Source organism: Rhinolophus hipposideros (genome assembly GCF_964194185.1).
Source record: "Rhinolophus hipposideros genome assembly, chromosome: 10".
NCBI classification, from domain to species: Eukaryota; Metazoa; Chordata; class Mammalia; order Chiroptera; family Rhinolophidae; genus Rhinolophus; species Rhinolophus hipposideros.
The window spans coordinates 81,414,057-81,439,217 of NC_138056.1; the positions used below are offsets into that span (position 1 = coordinate 81,414,057).

The 25,161-nt window shown below is 39.6% G+C and overlaps 1 protein-coding gene across 3 annotated transcripts in view; it reads right to left on the reverse strand.

Moving 5' to 3' along the window:
• Nucleotides 1-19,525, reverse strand: part of USP28 (ubiquitin specific peptidase 28) — a 59,897-nt gene extending 40,372 nt beyond the window's left edge. The window contains exons 1-3 of one of the 3 annotated variants that reach the window (XM_081063843.1): nucleotides 19,416-19,525; nucleotides 1,239-1,316; nucleotides 73-205 (exon numbers count right to left, since the gene is read on the reverse strand). In XM_081063843.1, the coding sequence (XP_080919969.1) occupies nucleotides 73-205; nucleotides 1,239-1,316; nucleotides 19,416-19,472 (268 nt within the window). In that variant the 5' untranslated portion in view covers nucleotides 19,473-19,525. Of the gene's footprint in view, nucleotides 1-72; nucleotides 206-1,238; nucleotides 1,317-3,486; nucleotides 3,575-19,415 lie in introns of those variants that run through there. The other 2 variants (XM_081063845.1, XM_081063844.1) reach the window with 2 other exon arrangements.
• Nucleotides 19,526-25,161: the final 5,636 nt, after the last annotated feature.

Here is a 25,161-nt window from a genome sequence, read left to right on the forward strand (position 1 = left end):
TGATAGGAAACACACACACTCATCTCTTATTTTTTGTTAGTTCCGAGCAGGACGAAGACAGGATATACCTACTTGCTAATATTTCTTTGTTGGCAGCACTCCCCTCTACCTCAGATGGTTCTGTAGCAACAGTGTCTTGATTGGGCTCCTTAACTCTTTCATCAGTGAGAAGATTGACTGCCAGGGTGATGTCACCATTACTGGCCTAAGGAGAGGCAAAAATAAGAAATTTCAAAAGTAAAGCATTACATTTAAAATAAGTAGTGAGTGAGTTTTTTGGTTATAACTCCTTACTACCCTGGTGACATATCGAGTAAGTCTAGGCATAATTCTAGGATAGAAAGTAGAAAAAAGGAGTATGATGCAGAATAGTTAGTCTATTACGCTGAGAGCATGTATCAAACTCCTAGGTACAGGAAGGGAGTTGCTATGCCCTGATTTACTATAACATGCAAACAAAAATGAAATCTTGCTGGAGATTTGTTCTCACTGCTTTGGATGTTACTATTCCTGATTTCAGCATACCTGAGGCATGATGTATCCAAAAGGGGGCTAGCAATTAACACAGAGATTCTAGATGAAGTCAGCCTCTACAGTAAAAAATGTCAAGCAGTTACCATATTCTGTAGTGGTGACCATACTTCTGTTGTTTCTAATTTTTATTAAGAAAACTTTACAACATTTACAACAATAAAGGGAATGTATAATTGAACCCCATGTACCCATCATTCAGCTTCGACAATTATCAAGTCAATCTTGTTTTATCTCTTCTGCCTACACTCTTTCCAGATATTTTGAAGTAAATCCTGAGCATCTTACCAGTTCATCAATCAACATTTCAGAATGTATCTTTTAAAAAATACAACCCACAATGCTATTACTACATATCAAAAGTAACAAGTTTTTAAAATATCGAATAACCATTTCAGACTTTCGTGACTCAAATATTTTTCAGTTTGTTTGTTTGAGTCAGGGTCTATATAAAGTCTGTACAACGCAACTGGTTGGTAAGTTTCTTAAACCTCTTCTACCCGGTCGGTTCCCTGCACTGCGAGTCTCCTGATCCCCAACTTCCTGCCCTTCTAATTTACATGTTGAACATGAGTCATTTAACCTGTAGAACCTCCATCCCTCTATGCACTTTCATTTTCATAGGCATGACAATAACTTGAATTGACACAACCTGATGCGGATAACTGTATTAAAGCCTGGTGAGTAACAGAAGCCTTGAAACTAACCTTCAGAGCCTCATGAAGGAAGGAAGGGTCCTGAATGCCTGTGATTTCTCTCAGCTGATTTAACAGCATTTGGCAGCTCTATATTTGAGAAACAAACAGAAAAACATACAGATATATGTCAATCAGAAAGTAAACTTGGATACATCTGAAGAGTAAGTATAAGCATCTTGGATAACCAGGCCTGAGACCTGCATTTTTTACTTTCAAGAACTGACAACCTCTAAGCAACAAGGTATTGACTATAGAGGCAGTCGAATCTCCCTAGAATGTGCCACTCTACCATGCAGATTATTTTGATCTGAAGACAATTAAAGCCTAACAAAATTAGGAAAGGTTATCTCCCCCATTCCTGCTCAGAGATTCAGATAGAAAACCCTGCTTCAGGAAGGGAACCTTAACATGTGAATCAAGTGTGTCTCATTGTTTCTGAGTCCCCCAGCAAGAATGTGTTTGCCATTTTCTGGTCTACCTATGAAATGCCTATTTAATTCCCTATTTCCCCTTTGAAATCCCAGACTCTCTTCCTTTCTTCGTCCAAAATGACATACATACTTCATTTTGCCTGTCTTTGGAATTCTCATCCCTATGTGAATTCCCAGTGAATACATATTAAAATTTGATTTTCTCCTGTTAATCTGCTCTATGTCGTTTGAATGATTCCACCAGCCAGAAGGACTAAAGGGGTACGGGGAAAGTCTCCCCAGCCCCAACACTGTCACACACATTCTGAAATGCCAAATCTTACTCTTTTAAAAGCTTACTCGTGGAAAATGCTTTTGGCACTTGTGGAAGAAATATGAAAAAACAGTAAAACTATAGGTATATAAAACATTTAAATGTACTATTCTAGCCTTAAGGACGTTTCAAGAGCCTCAGGTTTTTCTTGCTGTGAACAAACAGTACGTAAGGAGTCCAGGGAATTTGCATGGATGTGAAGATGTGCTATTTTAAGCTTCACTGCACATGCCATTTGTGTGTCATTTTTCACTGACAATAAGTTTCCAATCACGTAATTAACAAATGATCCTACCAACAGAATATTTAAAATTTTAGGTTTGATTGCTTAAAATGAATTATAGCTAAAGGGAGAACTTTCTGAATTATAAATAAAATTCCAGGGGGAATAAACTATGGAATGTTTTCTCTTTATTGATCTGAATCATGAAAAAAATCTATCTTGTAAATTCCAGCTACCACAAGATCAGTTTACAACCCCTTTTTAGCCTTAACATCTTCACTGGAACATTTTATCCTGTTTCGCACAAAGACAAAAGTTAACACAAAACAGTTATTTACAAGTAAGCTCAATTTAAACAATTGGTTGGCCTAACTGAAGACATAGTGATCATTTAGATGGATATTGAACACAAAATACTTCAAATTTAATTCAGTGAGAAGAAATCTAATTTATACCGTTCCTAAGGTTATCCAAGAATTAAGCCCGATTCAATCCTTAATGCTTCACCATTAACTATCTTTTAGTTAGTAGTATGTCCCCAAGAGGCAGTCGACATTCACTGCCAGCTGTAATAGAAACAGTATCCTATGTTCTTCAACAGCTGAGGTCCCAGTGCAACACTTACGTATCATGCAACTAGAAATAACTAACTGAAACATCCCTGCACGCTCTTTCTGTTCTAGTTACAGGCTACAGTCATAGGCTAGAAACGGAACGCAACCCTGCTGAGACCAGCAGTCTTTGAGGCCCTGAGTCTTGTCAAAGGAAGTCACTGTGCACTGGGAGAGTGACTACCAGACTAGCAGGTGTTCCGTTAGCCTTGGCAAATGCCGGAAACACAAAGCAGGGGATCTTTAGAAAAATAAAATATTAAAAAGTTTTCTGCAAACTCATTCTAATTCCATTTGATTTTGTTGTGTAAAAGCATGTAAATCTAATAGCTCTCAATCACACGTAATTTTCTAAAAATTCAAAATCAATATACTCCCAAAAAAGGTGAAATAATTGGAAGGGAGAAATGAGAAGCATATGAAACTTAAACTGGAGCCAAGAAGGTAACGATGGGTTAGATAATCACGTCTTTACCTCAAATTACTCTGTATAGCAACTGATACTTATGGTTCACAGAAAATATTCCCAGTAAAAAAAAAAAGAACACGCTCACTTTTAGCTAGGTGTTCTTCTAAACACTTCACATGTATTAACTGATTTAACCCTCACCACAAACCTGAGATAGATATTATACCCATCTGACAGAAAACGGAGGCACAGAGAGGTTAAGTAACTTACACAAGGTTATTGCTAGTAAGGGGCGGAGCTGAGATCTGACCCCAAGCTGCCTGACTCCAGAGTCTGCACTCTAACCTCTATGCCATGCTGTATCTGAGAAGACAAAGAAAACAGGCAAGAATACCTATTTAATGCAAAACAATACAAAGATTTTATTCTTATATTTTGACCTTGACTTTTGCACCTTAGTAGAAACTTTCCTATTTTTTGCCTGCCTTTATATAAACACATCTTTGATTACTTAATAGTACAATCAGTTCTACACAAGTTATCATCAGGAAAATACTTTATTTGAGGTAAATACTATATTGGCTGAATCTAAGCTGCCATCAGTAATAAAAAGCATTATTTTATGCACCACTCGGGAGAAAAATAGTTGCCACTTAATCAATGACACAATGCCTTCATGACAGTCCTACCAGACACATATGAATCCACCACACCAGCTTTTTGTAGCTCTAAAACTTATTTATGTTGAGAAATAAGCAATTTCCCCTGCTTCCAGGTGAACTGCCCGCCTGGCATGTTAGGCAATTCTTCTGCATGTTTCTCAGTAACAAAACTTATTGTATCTATGGCATCTTCCTTTCTTAGGTCCCATAAAGCACTTGATTGTATCTTTGCAAGAAAATGTGAAACATAAAAAATCAAATCAATATCCTGTGATTATATTTCTATGCCTTTCTTCATACAGTTTTTTTTTATTTAGATGTTGAGTCTTTATTTAAATGTTGAAATCTTTTTAAATGTGTAAAGACATTTTAAATGACAAGTAAACTAACCGTGTGGTAATCAGTGTATATATCTCAACTGTCATGACAGTAGAAATAGCTATGACCATGCCCATACACGTGCAGATAATAAGTACATCACATCTGCTACCTGAATGACAGTAAATGTAAGGAGCATCTCAATTTCAGAGATTTTAGAATGCCGAACAAATGCAATTAATGAAATACAGTATACAAATATTAAATAATTTACTAATCATTACATTTGGCTGTGGATTAAATCCCCACTCTCATTTCTCCATTTTATAATAGGTAGCAGTGCACATCAATGCATCTAGAATAATACACTCAGGAAAGGAAAATAAACTCTTATTTTTTCCCTTTTTTTTTTAAAGTTAATTGGGTGACAATTACTAGTAATGTTACACAGATTTTGGGTGTACAATTCTGTAATACATCATCTATATATCACATTGTGTGTTCACCACCCAGAGTCAGTTCTCCTTCCATCACCATATATTTGATCCCCCTTACACTCATCTACCACGCCCCCCCCCTTACCCTCTGGTAACCACTAAAATATTGTCTGTGTCTATGAGTTTTTGTTTCTCATTTGTTTGTCTTGTTCTTTGTTGTTTATGGTTTATATACCACATATCAGTGAAATCATATAGTTCTCTACTTTTTCTAACTTATTTCGCTTAGCATCATACTCTCAAGATCCATCCATGTTGTCGCAAATGGTCTTATTTTCATCTTTTCTTATGGCAGAATAGTATTCCATTGTGTATATATACCACATTATCTATTCATCTACTATCAAAGGACATTGGTTGTTTCCATGTCTTGGCCACCGTAAACAAAGCTGCAACGAACATTGGAGCACATGTGTCTTTATGTATAAATGTTTTCAAATTTTTTGAGTAGATACCCAGGAGAGGGATTGCTGGGTCATATGGTAATTCTATCCATAATTTTTTGAGGAACCTCCACACTGCCTTCCATAGCGGCTGCACCAGTCTGCATTCCCACCAACAGTGTATGAGGGTTCCTTTTTCTCCACAGCCTCTCCAACACTTGTTACTATTTGTCTTGTTGATGATAGCCATTCTAACTGGGGTGAGGTGATATCTCATTGTGGTTTTTATTTGCATTTCTCTGATGATTAGTGATATTGAGCATTTTTTCATATGTCTATTTGCCATTTTTATGTCCTCTTTGGAGAAATGTCTCTTCAGGTCCTTTGCTCATTTTTTAATTGGATTGTTTGTTTTTTTGTTGTTGAGCTTCATGAGTTCCTTGTATATTTTGGGTATTAGACTTTTTCTCTTTTTTAAAAGCTATGGGCAGAAATGACAACTTTATAAAATCACTTTGTGCACCTCTAAGAACAATGTTCTACATGCTAATTCAAATCCAAATTCCTCATCTTGCTATTCAAAGACCATGACCTGATTCTACCCGTAACCTGCTCGACCTTGTCTGCTTCACAATTCCTTACATCACAAACTCATTCTCTCATGCCTTGAAGTGTTACTTCTATTATCTTTAGTAATACCTCCTACATTTGTTTAGCCATGGAATGCCAACATACAGTCAAGGGTTATATTCATCTTGTCTCTTCCTTAAAGTTGTTCCCAAGATCTCTGGTCCTTACTATTCTCTCCCCTTTCTAATCTTCTAAGTTGAGAGAACGAATGAGCTTGTGAATGAATTAAACTATCTGGCTGTCTTTACCTGGCATTTCTCATCATGTGGTTCTCTAATTGTTTTAAATGTGAAATTCTTGCCTCCATAAAGGCCAGAATTATACAACACGCTACCTAATTTGAATTACCCGTAGGACAGTGCTCTTAACAATTCTAACATTACTGAACCCATTCTTTGTGCCAGGAACCTTAGGTGCTTCACACACATGTAATCCTTATAACCCTAAAAGGTAAGAATCATTATCTTCATTGGGAATTAGAAGCTAAGGTGTAAAAAACCTATTTTGTCATCAAATATTTTGAATTAAAAGATAAATCCAAGACAACTAGTAAGAGTATGAACAACAAATTTCACAAGGATTAAGCTACACTGTTGACACATGAACAACTGCTATGACATGACATAGTCTTATATTTAGCTAAACCTAACTTCTGAAATGGTACCTACAACCCAAATCCTAATAAGCACTATACATTACATGTTAATTTTACAGTTAACAGGCAAACTAAGCTCATTAGGGTCCTACTGTACTGCTAACTCATAGTTTCTCCTGGAACTTCCCAGGAAGCTGATTTCAATATTAACTTTGTTTAACTATGCTATGTATACACAGTACACACCCAACATGAGACAAGACAAAGCCTGTGCTCCAGTCATAATCAAGCAAAGTAACTGACAAGAGCCAACAGGTTTGCACTTCCTTAGCTAAATTCATTGTTTTCATAAAACAGTCCTCTCTTTTCTTGCCCAGAGGCAGTGAAGAAAAGAGGCACACCTAAATCTCTAGAAAGAAGGAACTCAAGCTTTCTGACCTCAGCTACTTAGTTTTGGTGCAATCCAGCCTGCTTCTCAGTGCTGAGGTTTCCTTATAGCAAAGACAATAACTCAGCTCATAAAGAGCAGTAAGCAGGATCATACAGACAATAAAACATTAAGCTATCAAGTTTTTGTAATAAACAATAGCTGGCCTAATCCTGCTGCAACTTATTAATACTCTCTTTGATCAGATACAGCAAATTTGTGAGATTATTAATTTAGAGTTTTATCTTTAGAACACCCAGTTTAGAACTGGAACCAGGAGCTTAAGTAAATAACTGATAAAAGTTTCTTTATGTACTCCAAAGAACTACCATGGTATGCCCAATAAAATTCCCTCCAAAATTAAAATCTGGTTTTCCAATTGTAAAATAAAACTTATGTCCCCAAGAAAAACAACATAATAATTTGTTTGTCTTGTTCTTTTGTTTCTTTGACTTCAGGAGTCAAAGAAAATATATAGCAGCAACTCCAGAAATCCAGTTTGGACAATGGGATTTTAACGAATTCTGACTGCCACCAACCTTTCCAATTTCCAGAAAACAAGAACAGTCCATACAGCCCTGGTGCTTTTTCAGTCTTTCTTCCAGCAACAACTCTATGTTGGTCCCATTTACTCATAAAACAGAAACCTAACATGCTGACAAGAAAAAAATTCTGAGATGATCTCAATTAAAATTACAGCAGGCCAGAGTAAAAGAGACAGAACACTTAGCCTGTTCATACCTGTGCACCAGCTCTGATAAAAGGCTGCTCACATTCCTGTATATCTGTTGGAATTTAGGATTGATTTCCAGGTGTCTATTTCCTCGATTATCCAAAAGAGAGAATAGGCAGGCGCCATAGAACCCAGGAGTCTCCGCATCTCATGTGCACATGAACTTTCCAGCCTGCCCACGACCAGTCCACAGGAGGGAACACTTCTTTGCAGGACCTGCTGCACTTACCCCAGAATTAGCCGATTCACCTTCTCCCATCCCCTCTGACTACAGCTAATGTAAGTATTTTCAGAACAGCTTATGTCTTTCTCCCCTCCTCCACCACTTGGTGTATAAAACCGCTTGTAAAACTTGGAACAACAGACATGTCTTTCCTACCTAGCTACGCAGTTGTGGTTCAGACGCCATGCCCCAACACCTGTCTTCTTTTTCTTCTTCTAGTTTTTTGTTTGTTTGTTTGCTAGCAATAGCAAAATAAACCCTTTGGTTTAGAAACACTTTCAGCTCTGGAAGTTAAAATTTTTTTAACAGTGCCTTGAGCATATGACTCTCTAAAAATGACAAACAGCAGTTTTTTCATGAATACAACTAAATCCCCTGAAATAGGCTACTTGATAACTTATTTTAATGATACAAAAATTAGGTATGTGATGAAAATTACTGTTTCAGTTGATCAACTGGTCTAATGTTTTTAAAAAACTTTATAAGTTTTTAAAATTTAGCCACTCTTACATGGTATAGAGAGCTTTAAACTGGAATTAAAAGGAAAAAAAGGAGCTAATAATTATTCGCTTTTAGCTTTTTACCTCTTTTTATCTCAAATGCACTGTGTATGAAATTCCGACAGTACCAAATGATATAAAATGAAAGGGAAATTTCCCTCTTCTTCCCATCCTACTCCCATTTCCCAGGATTAACCACTATTAATAGTTTCTGATACATCTCTCCAGAAATGGTCTATGCACATGAACACTGCCCTGCATTTTGCTTTTTTTCTTCTTCCTTTAGAACACTTTAAGACAGTATCTTTTCACTTCTTTGACTACATGCCCGAACCAAACACAAATTGGGTTGCGAAACTGTTACAATAAGGTCATATAGAATGCATCTTCAAAAATTAAAGAAAATGTCATTTTTAGGAATATTCTGCTAAGGGTAATTGAGAAACTAGGAAAATATTGGGCAAGATATAAGAAGTCAAATTTACATGCTTGTAGTTTTAGAAATCTAATTATAGTAAAATTTTTAGTTAGTATTATTAGGTGGGCTGTAGTGTATAGAGTCTCTTTTTTATTAATAACAGAGACCGAGAGGTGATGTGGGATTGGATTAGGAAAGGTTCAACATGTCGGGATGAGTTTAGATGTGATCTGATGAACAATGAAAAATCATTACAGGTTCCTCAGCAGGGAAGAAATTCTGGGGCGGGGTAGTACTTTAAGGGGATTAATCTAGCATGTTAACATGTTAACAAACAGATCAAAGTGGGATAAGACTAAGGAAAGCTTAACTAGTTACACGACTACTAAATAAACCAGGTGTGATGAGAGGTGGGACGCTGGTAGGAGAAATGAAAAGGCAGGATATACTCTGAACATCTAAAGAATGAAGAGATAAAGCTTAGACAAATATGTCAAAATGGATGCCTAAAAATGCTATTGCCAATGACATAAAAGAGAATCAGTAAAAAAACGAACCAATGTTAATACAGTAAGAGAATGAACAGGTGGGGCAGGGGTGGGGGGGAAACATGACCATTGTTACTGATGTAGAAAAAGCATTTGTCAAAACTCAACTGCTTTTCATGATAAAAACAGTAAAAAAATACAGAGTACAATGGAATTTCATCAATATGATAAAGGGTCTTTATTAAAAACTCACCGCTGACATCATTCTCAATGGTGAAAGAGTGAAAGCTTTCCCACTACAACCAGGAACAAAACAACGATGCCCACTTCCATCAAGGCTATTCAACACTGTATTGTAAGTTCTAGCCAGGGCAATTAGGCAAGAAAAAGAAAAGGCATCAAATTGGAAAAGAAAAAGTAAAACTATCTCTATTCACAGATGACATGCCATTTAAATCCAAAAACATCTACAAAAAGAGTAACTAGAGTTAATAAACACATTCAGCAAAGTTGCAGAAAACAAGATCAATGTGTGAAAATCAGTTGTATTTCTATAAAGTAGTAATGAACCATCTGAAAATAAAGAAAACAATTTCATTTATAATAATATCCAAAAGAATGAAATGCCTAGGAATAAATTTAACCAAGGAGATGACAGACTTGTACACTGAAAAGTACAAAATGTTGAGAAAGAACTTAAAGGAAACCTAAAAAAATGGAAAGATATCCAGGTCATGGATTGGAAGGCTGGATTAGTTAGAGTTCTCCAGAGAAACAGAACCAACAGTGTGTGTGTGTGTGTGTGTGTGTGTGTGTAAAGGAACCCTGTATTCCTAGTTTTCTGTTTGATGTGGGTAAATTGATTTCAGGAATTGGCTCTTGTGATTACGGAAGCTGAGAAGTCCCTAGATCTGTAGTTGGCAAGCTGGAGACCCAGTAGAGCCACTGGTATAGCTCCAGTCTAAGCTGGAAAGCCCAAGAATCAGGAGAGCTGATGGAGTAAGTTCCAGTCTGAGGGCAGAAGAAAACAGATGTTCTAGCTCAGCAGTCAGGTAAGTGAAGTTTCCTCTTACTCAGCCTGTTTTTTCTATTCAGGTCTTCAATTGATTGGATGAGATCCACAGTCATTCGGGATGGCAACCTGCTTTATTCGCTCCACAGATTCAAATGTTAATCTCATCCACGAACAATCTCACACACATACCCAGAATAATGTTTGATGAAATGTCTGGTCACTTCATAGCCCAGCCAAGTTGACACAAAATTAATCATCACAAAAACTGAATATTGTTAAGATAGCAATACTACCCAATGTGATCTAACAAATTCAATGCAATCCCTGTCAAAATTTTAACAGCCTTTTGTGCAAAAATGGAAAAGCTAAATCTCAAATTCATAGGGAATTTCAATGGACTGCAAACAGTCCAAACAATACTGGAAAAAGAACAAAGCTGAAGGACTCATACATCTTGATTTCAAAACTTTCTACAAAGCTCTAGTAACCATGACAGTGTAGTACTAACATAAGGAGACATATAGACCAATGAATCAGAATTGGGAGTTCAGGAAAACCCATATATCTATGGTTAACTGATATTCAACAAAGGCACCAAGACCATTTGATAGGGAAAAAAACAGTCCCTTCAAAAAACAGTACTAGGACTAGATATCCACTTGCAAAAGAATGAAGTTGTACCCCTTACCTCACACAAAAACTAACTCAAACTGGATCAAGAACCTAAATATAAGAGGTAATTACTATAAAATTCTTAGAAGAAAACAGAGGTAAATCTTCATGATCTTGGATTTGGAAATAGATTCTTAGATATGATACCAAAAGCATAAGCAACAAAAGAAAAACTTTTAAAAACTTTTGTACATCAAAGGACATTATTAAGAAAGTAAAGTGAAAACCTTCAGGATGGGAGAAAATATTTTCAAATCATAAATCTGATAAGGGTCTAGTATCCGGATTATATTAAAACTCCTATAATTCAAACAACCAAAGACAAATTCAATTCACAAATGGACACAGGACTCAAAAGATATGCAAACGGTTGACAATCATATGGCTGCGTAACAACATTAGCCATTAGGAAAATATGAATCAAAGCTACAATGAGATACCACTTCACACACATGAGGATGACAATTATAAAACAAACAAAAAAACAAAAATGGAAAAGAACAAGTGTTTGGCGAGGACATGGAGAAATTGGAATCCTTGTGCATCGGTGGTACAGCTGCTGTGGAAAACAGTTTGGCAGTTCCTCAAAAAGTTAAACATAGAATTACCATATGACCCAGCAATTCTACTTCTAGGTATATACTCAAAGGAACTGGAAACAGGTACTCAAAGACTTATACATGAATGTTGCCAGCGGCATTATTCTTAACAGCCAAAACGTTGGAAACAACTCAAATGTCCTTTAATGGAAAAATGGATAAAATACAATAGGCACACAAAGTGGAGTATCACTCAGTCATTAAAAGAAATAAAGTACTGATACATGCTACAACTTAGATGAATCTTGAAAACAGCCAGACACAAAAGGTGAAAACAGCCAGACACAAAAGGTCACATATGATATGATTCCATTTATATGAAATATTCAGAATAGGTAAATGTAGGGACAGAAAGCAGATCAGTGTTGTCCGGCAGGTGCTGGGGGAACAGGGAGTGACTGCTTAGTGGATACCGGTATTCTTTTGGGGTGATGAAAATGTTTTTGAACTAGATAGAGGTGGTCGTTAAGCAATGTTGTGAATATACTAAATGTCACTGAATCCTACAAGTTAATTTTGTATGAATTTCACCTCAACTGAATACAAATCATGAGATTTGTGTTTGTTCATGCATGTATGTGTACACGCACGCACACACACTAAAAAAGAAAACAAGGAAAGTACTAACCTGGGCAGTAATATTGCAAAAGGAAATATCTGTTTAGGATATCTCAAGTTTAAACTGACTACCAGCCATCTTGTAGCAGGCTGCTAGCACCTGTTCGTGCGAATCTTTGATATGGCTTTGTATGTCTGGTATTTTGACCTCCCTTTTTACGCAGAAAGCCTAGATAGTAGAAATAGTGCTATTTAGCCCAGATTCTACCACACATTAGCCTCTGGGCAACCTGCAACTTTCCTAGCATCAATTTCCACATCTGTAAAAAAAAGTATTGCAGAAGCTTTGACAGTACTTGTGCAACTATCAAATGAAGTAGTGCATACAGGAATTGTTAGTAAAATGAAAAATGCTATATATATGTAAAATATTGTGACCTGCCTGTCCAACGAAACTTATCCAGAGGTTGTAGGAAAAATACTGATATCCTAGGAGAAAATTATCTGTGTTATGGTTTTGGTTTTACCACTTACCACCTGTGTCACTCTGCAAATTCTACTTCCTAATCACATTAAATTTTATTTCATGGGTTGCTATATGGGTTCACTGACAACCTATGTTAAAGTGCTTCATAAATTGTCAAATGGTAGTCAAAAAGCTTGGTTTTAGAAAGGCATGTATTGCAGTGCAGAAAAGTCAAATGGCTATAAGTCCCAGCTCCACTACTTAGAATTTAGTCTTGAGTAAGTCAGATTTCTCATCTGCAACATGGAGGTAAATAAACTTCAGTTTAAAATCTCATACTAGGCCCTTATGAGCTGTATTAATATCTGAGTCTGACTTTTCACATCAGTAATAAGACATAACAATTCATACCTTGCAGTATTCCTGTAAATATTAGAAATGTACAGAAAAGTGCTCGGGGCAGTAATTGGCATATGGCTGATGCTATAACTAGAAGTATATACCCCCATGCCTAGTCAAAATGTGGGGAAAATAGCTATGCAGGAAATGTTTATAGCTGAAGAGGCAGGTATGCAAGCAGACTGTAGGGGTAGCAGATTACAAATGAGACTTGAGAAGCAGTTAATAAAAGGAGAGTAACAGCCAAGAAAGCAAACAGGTTAGCCCATAGCAGAGAAGAAAGGTAGAAAACACAGAATACAGGGCCAAAACAGGAGAACTCAGGAAGTAAGGTAGCTGTAGCATCAAGGGCATTAATAGGACACTGAACTGAAGCCTGAGGCCAGGGTCTTGAGCCTTAGGCTGCGTGATGAAGAGTAAATCAACTGCCTAAAACCCTTATTGCATTCGTAAGACGAAGAGGCTGTATTAGATAAATTCAACACCTTTTGTAAGGCTGATTTCCATAAGAAAACTGTAAAATTATGTAGTCAATTCATAATGAGGGCCTACACTGTACTTCTGTCTGGGCAGTAATATTGCATGAGTAATATTGTGATGAGACTATGACAAATGATGAAAAAAATACACACCAGAAGTTTTTAGGAAGAAGCAGAACAGTTGCTAACAAGTAGCAATAAAATCCAACGCCAAAGTAAGTATCAACAAAAAAGTGGCAGTGAGGAACCATTACAAATAAAAGCATAAGAATGGGACTCAGGTAAACTTAACAAGGGAGAATGTAAAAAGAATTACTAGTTTTTGATTTGTAGTAAGGTGGTGCGTCACTGGTCACCTCTGAGAGATCCGTTTCATTCGCTAGGACAAATACTAAAAGCCTACTATTGGCAAGGCTTTCTCTGGCAGCCCAGGGAATGCTAGTAACACAAAACCACTCAATGCCCTACAATCTAACCTTGTGTTACCTGGTCAGCCTCTCTGTAGGCCTCTGGGCAATCAGCCCTCTTCTTACCGGTCCGCACAGCCATCTCCTAAGTGGGCTTCTGCACCTAAATGGGCTATTGCTGCCACCTCAAGCTATGGTGGAATCTCGGAACCAACCTGCCTCGGCCTGGGAGCTGTGCCTCCTATCAGCCAAGAGCTAATCTAGCTGGGGTCTGTGTTTTCCAAGTTTTCTACAATGAATTGAAATTACATTGTAACTGGAAAAATGCTTTAGAAAAACATTCAAAAAAGTAAACAAAAGGAAGGAAGAGGAGAAGGCAACAGCTGGACAGTGCAGAAGAGGTTTTCGTTGTTATTTTGGTTGAGAATTGGGGACATGTGTTCATAGTTGAATGGACAACGGGAATTCTGTGGAGCAGGACAGAGCTTCTCAAAGTTTATCACCCAGGAATCTTGTCAAATGGCAGATTCTGATTCAACAGGCCTACGGTGGAGGCCCAAACAGTGGTGTGATGATTTGTAGAGCTTGCTTATTTCCCTGATATCAATACTCCCACTGTGGCAATTTCAACTATCATGAGTTCACCGAACAAAGTTGGAAAGAGATGTACACAATCGACTGGAGAGGCAGTACAACCTGGCTCCAGCACATGCAAATTTCTACATTTCTAACAAACTCCTGGGTGATAAGGATGCTGCTGGTCCATGGACCACATTTTGAGTCGCCAGGGAACAGAAGACAGTGAAGGTTTCGGGGATCAGGCTAGGATAAAGGAAACATGAGATAATTTAGGCGAGTCAAGAGAGACATCATCTAGATCAGGTTTCTCAAGCTCAGCAGTGACATTTTGGGCCAGACAACTCTGTTTTGGGGGGCTATCCTATACTAGGATGTTTAACAGCGTTACTGGCTTTCACTCACTAGATACCAGTAACATCCTCCCTCAATAGGCACAAACAAAATGGTCTCTAAACATCAGTCATCTAGATTCATCTCTAAGAAATGAAGACGGGAAGGGTACCTCTCTACTGGGAAAAGAGATGCTGAAGAGGAAAAACAAAAATAAAAAATAAAAAACCCATGAGACAAAGAGCTCTGTTTAGATGTCAACAAGCTCAGTCAAGTAGAAAAGTTTTATGTATTTAGAAAGAGTGCAGGCAAGATTCAAGTTTAAAACATCAGGAGAGTTCGTGGGGAGAGGGGGCTACATGAAAAAGGTGAAGGGATTAAAAAGTACAAATTGGGTTGGTCACCTTATTTAAGGGCAAATGCACATTGGATTTCAAAGACAAAATATTTTTTAAAAGAATGAAAAATATTTAATTTATATTTTTACGCTAATGACATGTTGAAATGATATTTTGGATATATCGGGTTAATAAAATGTATTCAAATTTTAAAAAAAGAAGTACAAAGTGGTAGTTACAAAATAGCCACAGAGATGTAAAGTATAGCTTAGGGACTGTAATATTCCCTATACATACATGTAATAACTATACATGGTGTCAGATGGGTACAAGACTTATGGGGGGGGTCACTTTGTAAGTTATATAAATGTCTAACCACTATGTTATACACCTGAAAGTAACATAATATTGAATATCAATTGTAATTGAAAAATAATTAAAAAACAAAAACATTAGGAGAGCTCTAGGGAGTAACAGAAAAGTCCATCAACTAAGAAGTAGGATCAGGGATATCTTTGGCTCTTGGAGTCAGAATTACCTAGGTTCAATCCTCGCTATACCGTTTACTAGCTGGGTGACCTTGGACAAATTATTTAACAAGTATAAGTCTTCTCACAAGAAAGCTTCATGGAGCAGTCATAAGTACTGTGATAACATATGTTAAGTTCTGAGCACAGGGTCTGGCACACAGCACAATCCATGCTCAATGTCAGCTACTATTACTATCAGTATCATTATTTTCCTCAAAAAATATCTGCTTCATTTGGCTTATTGCTTCAAATTTCTTTGATGAAACAAAACATATGGAAAGATCTTGCCTGCTGGGGCATTATTTGTCACCGTGTTTTATAAATATTGTACTCATTGTGTAAGCAGAAACTGTTTGTAGCCGAGGAGGCATGAGAGGTGTGGAAGCCTCTCAGAATTAATCAGAATTAATGAGACAAGGTAAAGAGGAAATGAAAAGCCAATAAATCAAGGGAAAGCAAAAGGACATGAAATTTTCACTGAAACTGGCAGGTTTTCATAGGGCTTCAGTTGACATAAAGAACGTGTGATGAACCCTAGTACAGCTGCCGAGGATGACAAGTTTATAAGAACCAACCTGAATTCAGGCTGTTTATGCTTGCTGCTCGTTTTTACAATAACAGTAAATTTTGCTGCTCCTTTTCTATTTGAGTCAAGAATTAATTAAAATACAGAAACTTGTCAGTAAGTAATCTCTTTAGATATTTGAATATCAGTCTGCAGTTTAGGGGATTCAGTATTATCACAAAGTGTCCTCTTTTAGATTCGATTAAGTCTGAGAACATTATTTCAAGATACTACATTTTCCCCTCGCTAAAACTCTTGGGAGGCGATCGAGGATTGTCTGTCTCATGTACAACCTGACCAATAGGGGCAGGGAAGCATTCTAGGTTTTAAGTAGCTTCTCAGTGTCAGGGGAGGAATGCTCTTCTCAACTAGAACAATTAAACATCCCCTAAGGGAAATGTAAAATGCTTCAGAGAATTCAAAAGAGAGAAACAGAGTCCATTCTAACATGAAACTTAGCAAGATGAGGAAGAAGTTATTAAAATCTTCCCTTGCGGATATACACACGGCCAATAGACATATGAAAGGATGCTTAACGTCACTAATCAGCAGAAATGCAAATGAAAACCACACTGAGATGTCGCCTCACACCGGTCAGGATGGCCATCATCAATAAATCAACAAACAAGTGTTGGCGAGGATGTGGAGCACAGGGAACACTCATGCACAGTTAGTGGGATTACAAATTGGTGCAGTCACTGTGGAAAAAAGTTTGGAGAGTCCTCACAAAATTACAAATAGAAGTACCTTATTACCCAGCAATTCCATTTCTGGATATTTCCCCAAAGAAATCCAAAACACTAATTCGAAAAGATCTATGCATCCCTATTTGCAGCACTATTTACAATAACCAAGAGATGGAAGCAACCAACCCAAGAGCCCATCAACAGATGACTGGATAAAGACGACATGGTACATGCATACAATGGAATATTACTCAGCCACAAAAAAGAATGAAATTTTACCATTTGCAACACTATGGATGGTCCTCGAGTAGAGGGTATTCTGCTAATTGAAATAACTCAGACTGAGAAAGACTAATACTATATGATCTCACTTATATGGGAATCTAAAGAACAAATATAAACAGAACAGAACTAGACTCATACAGAGAACAAACTGATGGTTGTGGTCGTGGGAGGGAACTGGGTGAAAAGGTGAAGAAATTAAAAATTACAAATTAGGGGCCGGCCCAGTGGCTCAGGTGATTGGAGCTCCGTGCTGACGGTTCGATTCCCACATGGGCCAGTGCCAGATGGCTCAGTTGGTTGGAGCGTGGCCTCTCAACCACAAGGTTGCCGGGTTCGACTCCTGCAAGGGATGGTGGGCTGTGCCCCCTGCAACTAACAACGGCAACTGGACATGGAGCTGAGCTGCACCCTCCACAACTAAGACTGAAAGGAGAACAACTTGACTTGGAAAAAGTCCTGGAAGTACACACTGTTCCCCAATAAAAGTCCTGTTCACCTTTCCCAAAAATAAAAAAAATAAAATAGACAACTCAAATGTTTAAAAAATATATTACAGATTAGTAGTTACAAAATAGTCTGGGGGATGTAAAGTACAGCAGAGAGAATATAGCCAATAGTGTTGCAACAATTATGTATAGTGCCAGGTGGATACTAATCAGGGGATCACTGCAGTCTGTACAGCTGAAATACAAAATATTGACTGTCAACTGTAACAGAAAAAAATGTTAAAAAAATAAAATCTTTCCTCTGAGATGTGAAAGTTACTTTCCCCAAATAAGATTCCTTCAACCTAGCTTGCTAACTTCAAGCATTTTACATTAGCAAAATAAAAAGGGAAAGCATTACCGAGCATACCAAGCTTATCATCTGTCTGTATGGATGGAATCACTGGGTAGAACAGTGAATGTCATCACTCCGCAGGTCGCCAGGAATAAGGGTATTCCAACCAACCACAGCCACCAGAATTCCAAGCTTTCCAAAAATAGCTATGACTTATATACAAGTGCTCATCAAACACCTCACATACAAACTCTCAAATAGAACGCGGAGATAGGGGTCACTACTCAAACTGTGGCAGAGGGAAATGAAGATGCCACTGATTAACAGGCACGTGGTCTCAACTGACAGTCTTGACAAATTTAAATATGACTTGCTCGCCCTTAAAATAGTCTCTTCTCTAAATCAACAGGACTGTCTCAAAACTAAGATTTCCACCTGTTTTTCAAGTCACTGCCCTAAAAACAAAGAGAACTGATCTGTGAAACAGAAAATCCTGACTCAGATTCCAATAGGTAGGCATTGGTGAACACCTAACAATGCTATTTCCATTGGAACTCAGCACATACTTTCATTTCAGAGCCCAGACCCAGAGGTATCTTTCACCAAAGGAGTTTTAAAAGAAAATGTGTTACCTTATACACTACTGGCCTCCTGAGCGCACGAAAAGACTAAAAGGGCATAAAAGGTGTCTCACGTGGAGGTATCTGACAGCTTTGTACTGTAAATATTTTTATGAAATTCCTCACCTCCGAACTCGATTAGAATACTCGGCACAGATTTCCCCTTCTGTCTTGAAACAGCGCAGTACTTGAAGGGTAACAAGGTTGCGTGAAGTTGTAACATTCCAGAGTAACATTAGAAAACATTCTCAAATTGCCCGCTTCCCAAGTTTCTTCTCACCAACGTGAGCCTTTGCATTTTCTCCCCAACCAGTGTTCTTTGACGCTCACCATCTTAGCCCAGAAAAACCCTTCCATTGAGTTCAATCTTCTTCAACAACAGGAATAGGAAATCACTATCCGCACCCCGAATACTCATCGCGCTGTTCCTCCCCGGTCCTTAAAAGACGTAGACGGATGGAGGTTACTATGAACACTATCACTACACTACTTCCAGTGGAGGCTGCTCCCTGGTTTAGAAAAAGAAACAGGAGCTGGGGGAAGACGGGAAGCAGTAACTAGGACGCCGGGTCTTGCACAAGGAATTGATCAACCCTGGCTTCGAATTAGATAACTTCGCTCTGCGTGAGAGCCTTGAACGCAGCACGGCCTTAAAACGCATTTCAAAACGAAAACAAAGACCACCGCCGCCACCGCTCCGGGAAGTTTCTCGCCCGTTCGGGCCCAGAAGCGCTCCTCTCCGAGACCCCCGATGCACACAGCCCCCCGCCCGGCCCTTTACAGTTGGTTTTCCAAAGTACCCAACCTCCCTCCAACTTCAGCGACCCGAGCTCCATGGCCGCGACCCAGCCTCGCCGCCCTCAGCCTCCTGGCGCCCCGCGTGCCCTCCGCAGCCCCCGGCCGCCCGCAGGCCCGCCCGCCCGCGACCCGCGCCGCTCCCACTCCCGCCCCGCACCCCCTCCCATTCCGGGGCGCGGAGCCCGGCCCCTCGGCTCCTAGCGCCGCCGCGGGGCCCACCGAGCCGAGGCGATCCGCCGCTCCGGCTGCGTCGTCCTGCTGGAGCTCCGCAGTCATGGCCGAAGCGCCCCTCCGCAGGTCACAGTCCTCCAGCCGCCGCCGGCCCAGCCTCGCAGGCGGAGGAGGAGGAGGAGGAGGAGGAGGAGGCCCCACCCCCGCCTCCCACCCCCGCCTCCCACCGCCGCCTCCCACCGCCGCCCCGACTCCGCCTCCACCCCAGCGCGCGCCGCAGGCTCCGCCCACACGCCCCGCCCCCGGCCTGCGCGCGCACGCAAGGTGCGCCGCCGAGGGCCGGAGCGCTCTGCGTGCTCCCGCGCACAGCCGGCTCTGACCCGGCGTCCGCCACGTAATCCGAGCCCCGCCCGCAGCTAACGGTCCGCGTCGCCTCGCGCGGCGGGTGCGCGCCCCGCGATTGGCGCTTAGGGAAGTTAGCGGGGCCGCGGACGTTGGCGTCGCGGAGTCTTGTTGTCCGCTCTCTGCGTTTAAAATCTCTTCATGTTTAGGACGCACCACTGCCTCAAGCTTACAACGGACGAGTTAAAAGTGCTCCCCATTTGGGGACCTTGTCCAGGGACAACGTGAGAGAGCATTTCCTACCTGGTCGTGTAGCCATTTCCAAGTCCAATGGCACGAAAAATTACCGATAACCTTTTTTTTTTTTTTTTTTTTAGAAAAGGAGAGGCAGAGGTTGCATGCAGTGGGCTAAATGGAACCAAACAGACCAGAATCTCTATTCACCGATGCCCAGCGTGGTGCCCTGGGCAGGGCAGTGTCGACTGAACAGTGTGGACTAGGTATTTTGCCACCAAAAAGTATTCATTCAGGAAAAGGGTTGCGAGTCAGTGCAGGTAGACGTCCACCCCCATCCACGCACTGCACTGCTGCCAGGATGGAGGCGCCTACCGCGGGGAGCGGGGTGGGGGGAGGGGAGGGGGCGGGGGGGAGGGGGTGGGGGAGGGGCGGGGGATGGGGGAGGGGAGGGGCCCTCACGCCCAGAGCCTCGGCGTCACGTGGTCAGGGAGCGGCGCCCGTCCGGCCCCAGGGGCTTCATGAATGAACACTCCACGTGGGTACTCGGCCGTCAGTTGGCAGGCTTCCTGGGGATCGAATATCAAAAGGAGGTGTCGTGGAACACGTGCTGTCACCACAGGACACCCTTCTCATTCCTCTTTAAAACCCATACGTGAAGGCTCCAGAATAAGTGCATTAGTATTATGGTGGATAATCATTTCAAGAGTATTCAGGAAAAGATATTAATAAGAAGCAATGGCAAATGATTGACATGTTTGAAAAAGGAATAGTTTCCAGAGTGTTTTCCCAAAGAAGAAATTAATTTTCCTTTCCTAGAAAACTTTTTGTCTTAATAGTAGGTTATTTTCTGCGTCAATTGATTTATATTTCTGCTTCTGACGTACCTCAAACCCAAAACATAATTTGCATTATAATAAAATGATCCCATTTTAATGTTATTAAGTACTTGTGTGGAGCTTGTGTGGGACAACTGAGAAGGAAGGGAAGGTGTTAGGAACAGAAAACAGGAAAAAGAAAAAATGTATACTTGTATTTCTTCTGAGCTTCACTCCATAAATAGTTTTTGCCACTGGCTTCAGAGCAACTGGATTTGAAAGCTCATGGGTGAGGCTGATTGACAGGTATGACTGTTGTTTGCGCTATAGGATCCTTTCCAGGAAAGATCTAGTCAGAAATATCCTTAAGGGTCAGCTTCGCAGCAATTAGGAAAATGGTCTTTCTTACTATCGAGGAAACAATATGGATATTTCTGATATAACCCATAGATTAAAGAATTAGAAGATATATAGGTTAAATTATACATGTTGACAAAATGTTTCGAAGAGGCTTTCTTTTTGCTAGTTGAAAAATAAATGGGCTTCCAACCTTTCTGAAATTTGTACTGTAGACAAATGTGGTTTGTGGAGAATTGAAACAATTTACAATAAAGTTAATGAGTTCATTTTCATTTGACTTTGGTATTCAAAATAATAACCTCGTGTCCCCTTCATTTTATTTCTCTAGGAAATATAGAAACACTAAAAAGGAAAGAAAAGCTCTTAAAATCATAAGTTCTGAAGAATTCGTGAAAGCCTTAAACACTTGGGATGCAATTTCCTTTTTATAAGAAGATGAAAATAACTTTAGCTTCCAGATAAAAAGGTAATAATAAAATAGAGGACTAGAAATAAGCGCATTTCTGCAAACTTGATTTTTAACAGATCAGCGTCATAGGCCACTGGAGAGAGGATGGCCTTTTAATAAATAGTGCCGAGACAGGTAGTTAAACATATAAAAAATTAATTTTGGACTCTTACCTTATATCATAAACAGAAATCAATTTTAGGTATGTTAAATACTTAAATGTTTAAAAAGCAAAGTAAAAAAAAATTGTAAAACACTATTGGAGAACCATATACAGTACTGTGGGGTTAGGGGATCTTTCTTAAATCAGACACAAAAGGCACAATCCATGAAAGAAAAGATTGATAACTTTAATTATGTTAAAATTAAGAATTTCTATTCATCAAAAGATACCATTCTTGGTATTTAAACATACTACAAAAGCTATGATATATCTTTCGCCTTTTCTACCCATTTCAATTCAGACGGTGTTGACAAAAGGATATGCCAGTGGCCCAGAGAAAATGTCTCTTAGGAGACATTTTTGGTTGTCACAATTAGGGAATGGGTACTTCAGACATCTAAGGAGTATATTTTTGATTTTTTTTTGTTTTGTCTTTAATAAGTCTCTTTAACATTCTTTGTGATACTGGTTTGGTGGTGATGAACTCCTTTAGCTTTTTCTTGTCTGGGAAGCTCTTTATCTGTCCTTTGATTTTAAATGGCAGCCTTGTTGGATAGAGTATCCTTAGTTGTAGGTCCTTGCTTTTCATCACTTTGAATATTTTGTGCCAATCCCTTCCAACCTGCAAAGTTTCTGTTGAGAAATCAGCTCACAGTCTCATTGGAACTCCCTTATAAGTAACTAGTTGCCTTTATCTTGCTGCCTTTAGGATTCTCTCTCTGTCTTTAACCCTTACGATTTTAAGTATAATGTGTTTTGATGGGCCTGTTTGGATTCATCTTGTTTGGGACTCTCTGCGTGTCCTGGGCTTATCTATCTTTTTTTCACCAGGTTAGGAAAGTTTTCCGTCATTACTTCTTCAAATAGGTTCTCAATCCCTTGTCCTCTCTCTTCTCCTTTTGGTATCCCCATGATGCTAATGTTGTTGCATTTAATGTTGTCCCAGAGGTCTCTAAAACTATCCTCATTTTTTAAAAGTTCTTTTTTTCCTTTTTGCTATTCTGATTGGGTGTTTTCTGCTACCTTATCTTCCAAATCACTGATTCGATCTTCTGTTTCACCTAGTCTGCTGGTGATTCTAGTGCATTCTTTATTTCAGTTATTGTATTTTTCACTTCAGACTGGTTCTTTTTTATGGTTTCTATGTCCCCTTTTGTGCTTGCTATCTCTTTGTTGAAGTTCTCACTAAGTTCTTTGAGCTTCCTTGTAACCATTGTTTTGAACTCTGTATGTGGTAGGTTGCTTGCCTCCATTTTATTTAGTTCTTTTATGTGTGTGTTTGTGGGGGGTTTCTCCCATTCTTTCATTTGGGATGTGTTTCTTTGTTTCCTCATTTTGTCTGTCTCTCTGTGTTTGTTTCTATATATAGGTAGATCTGCTATGTCTCCCAGTCTTGCTGGGTGGCCTTATGTACTAGGTTCCTGTGTGGCCCAGCGGCACAGTCTCCCTGGTAACCTGTACTGGGTGACCTCGTGTGTCCCTTGTGTGGATTGTGTGTGCCTTCCTGTTATAGTTGAGACTTGATTACTATTGGTACATCAGTGTGAGGGATTGACTGGCTGTGGGGTTTGGCGATGTCCACAGCTTACAGGCTGCTGTGCCAGGGACTTACCCCACTGAGCGGAATTTGCCCCAGCATACTCTGATGCCTGAGACTGCTCTTTGAGTGTGCCACTTGTGGGGCTAATTGAGTTGTTCTCTGCTGTGGTCTGAAGTCGACCTCCAAGTATGTTGGTTCTGGGGCCTCTTGAGAGAGGCTCCAGTGCAGATCTAGGTCAGCCACTGCCTATGACGGGGCAGGGAGTACCTGGTAGGAACTACAAAGCAATCTGTGGTTGGTTGCTCCCTGTGCTTGACCTGGAGTTACTGTGTTTCCCCAAAAATAAGACCTAGCAGGACAATCAGTTCTAATGCGTCTTTTGGAGCAAAAATTAATATAAGACTCTACTTATATATATTATATTATGTTATATTATATTATACTATATAAGACCCGGTCTTATTTTATTATAAGACCGGGTCTTATATTAATCTTTGCTCCAAAAGATGTATTAGAGCTGATTGTCCAGTCTTATTTTTGGGGAAACATGGTCTTATTTTATTCTTATTTTTGGGGAAACATGGTATGTGGGAGAAGCCACACCATGAACCAGGGACAGCTGCCACCAGCTATCCTGTGGTAGCTCCACAAAAAGCCGGGACACCACAGGCCTGCTGCCGCCTGCCAGCTCCCATTAGGTTCAGCCCCTAAGAGAGCCTCATGGGGTTTGCAAGCTTGGTGAGGTGGGGTCTCAGGGAGTCACCAAGGTGGTCACTGTATTTCTGGATCACATATATATATATATATATGATATATATATCATATGTATTTCTGTATGATTAGGTTCTGAAAACATTGATCATCATGTTCTTTAGAAAGTAACTGCCTTCTAGAGAAATAAGAAACTTAGTGTCTCCCATAAATCTTTGCTGTCTCTGCAGTGGAAACCTTCAGTGGTCTTCCCAGATCTTTTCAGATGCCCCTTTACTGTTTCTGTGCTCCCTTCTCTAGGCTTCTCTGTGTTATATTGCTTCCAAAGGCCCACGCCTAGAACTTTTGTCAGAGACTTCCCTTGGGCTATCGAAGCTTTGCCTTCCCAAGAAAAGAGCAGGAAGTGCCTGGGAGCTCATTACCTGCAACCTCTGCCCCCTGGCCCATAGCCAATGAGTGGAAGGAGTGAGTGACAGTACAACAACCAGACTCCTTTACTAATGAATAAGCTACTAGTGTAGCTTTCACTGTCAAGTTTCCCTGTAGGATCAGGCTAAAATGACCCCTTTTCCTTAGCTATTTCTTTTGTGAGTACTTATATAGTAAACACTTGTACACAAATCCTTATCTCAGATATGCTTCAGAAAAACCCAGTCTAAGACAGTAAACTTTATGAAACTTTATTCTTTTTGTCTAATATTAAAATTCTATATGGCTTTAAGTAATACTATTATAACTTTTCAGAGGTGGACAGTCAAGGCTTTATCGATTCACACTTTAGGAAGAGAGTAGCGAAGTTACCCATTAAGAAGTCACTGAGTTACTGGGAAACTTGGGCACTCCTACGGACAAAGAGTTTGGAGGAACCAGAGTAAGAAAGTAAGCAGAGAGGAATTTGTAGCCAGTTGTATGCAGAGTAGAAATAAATTAGACTGGTTGGTGTGAATTGGTGTTGGGGAACCTAAGGAGGGATATTTAGAGCAAAGAAAAAAGAGTGGTGACATGAATAGAGGCTCCACATGACTTTCAAGTCACGTAAAAGTGCACAATAAAATGTGAAATAGGTTTCCTGGGGCTGCAGATGTGACAGCTGCCACAAAGTGGCGCTCTGATTACATTCACTTTGGTTTCCACTGAGCTTTCCATTTTCCTACTCCTCTGCTTGCAGTCTTTAAGGG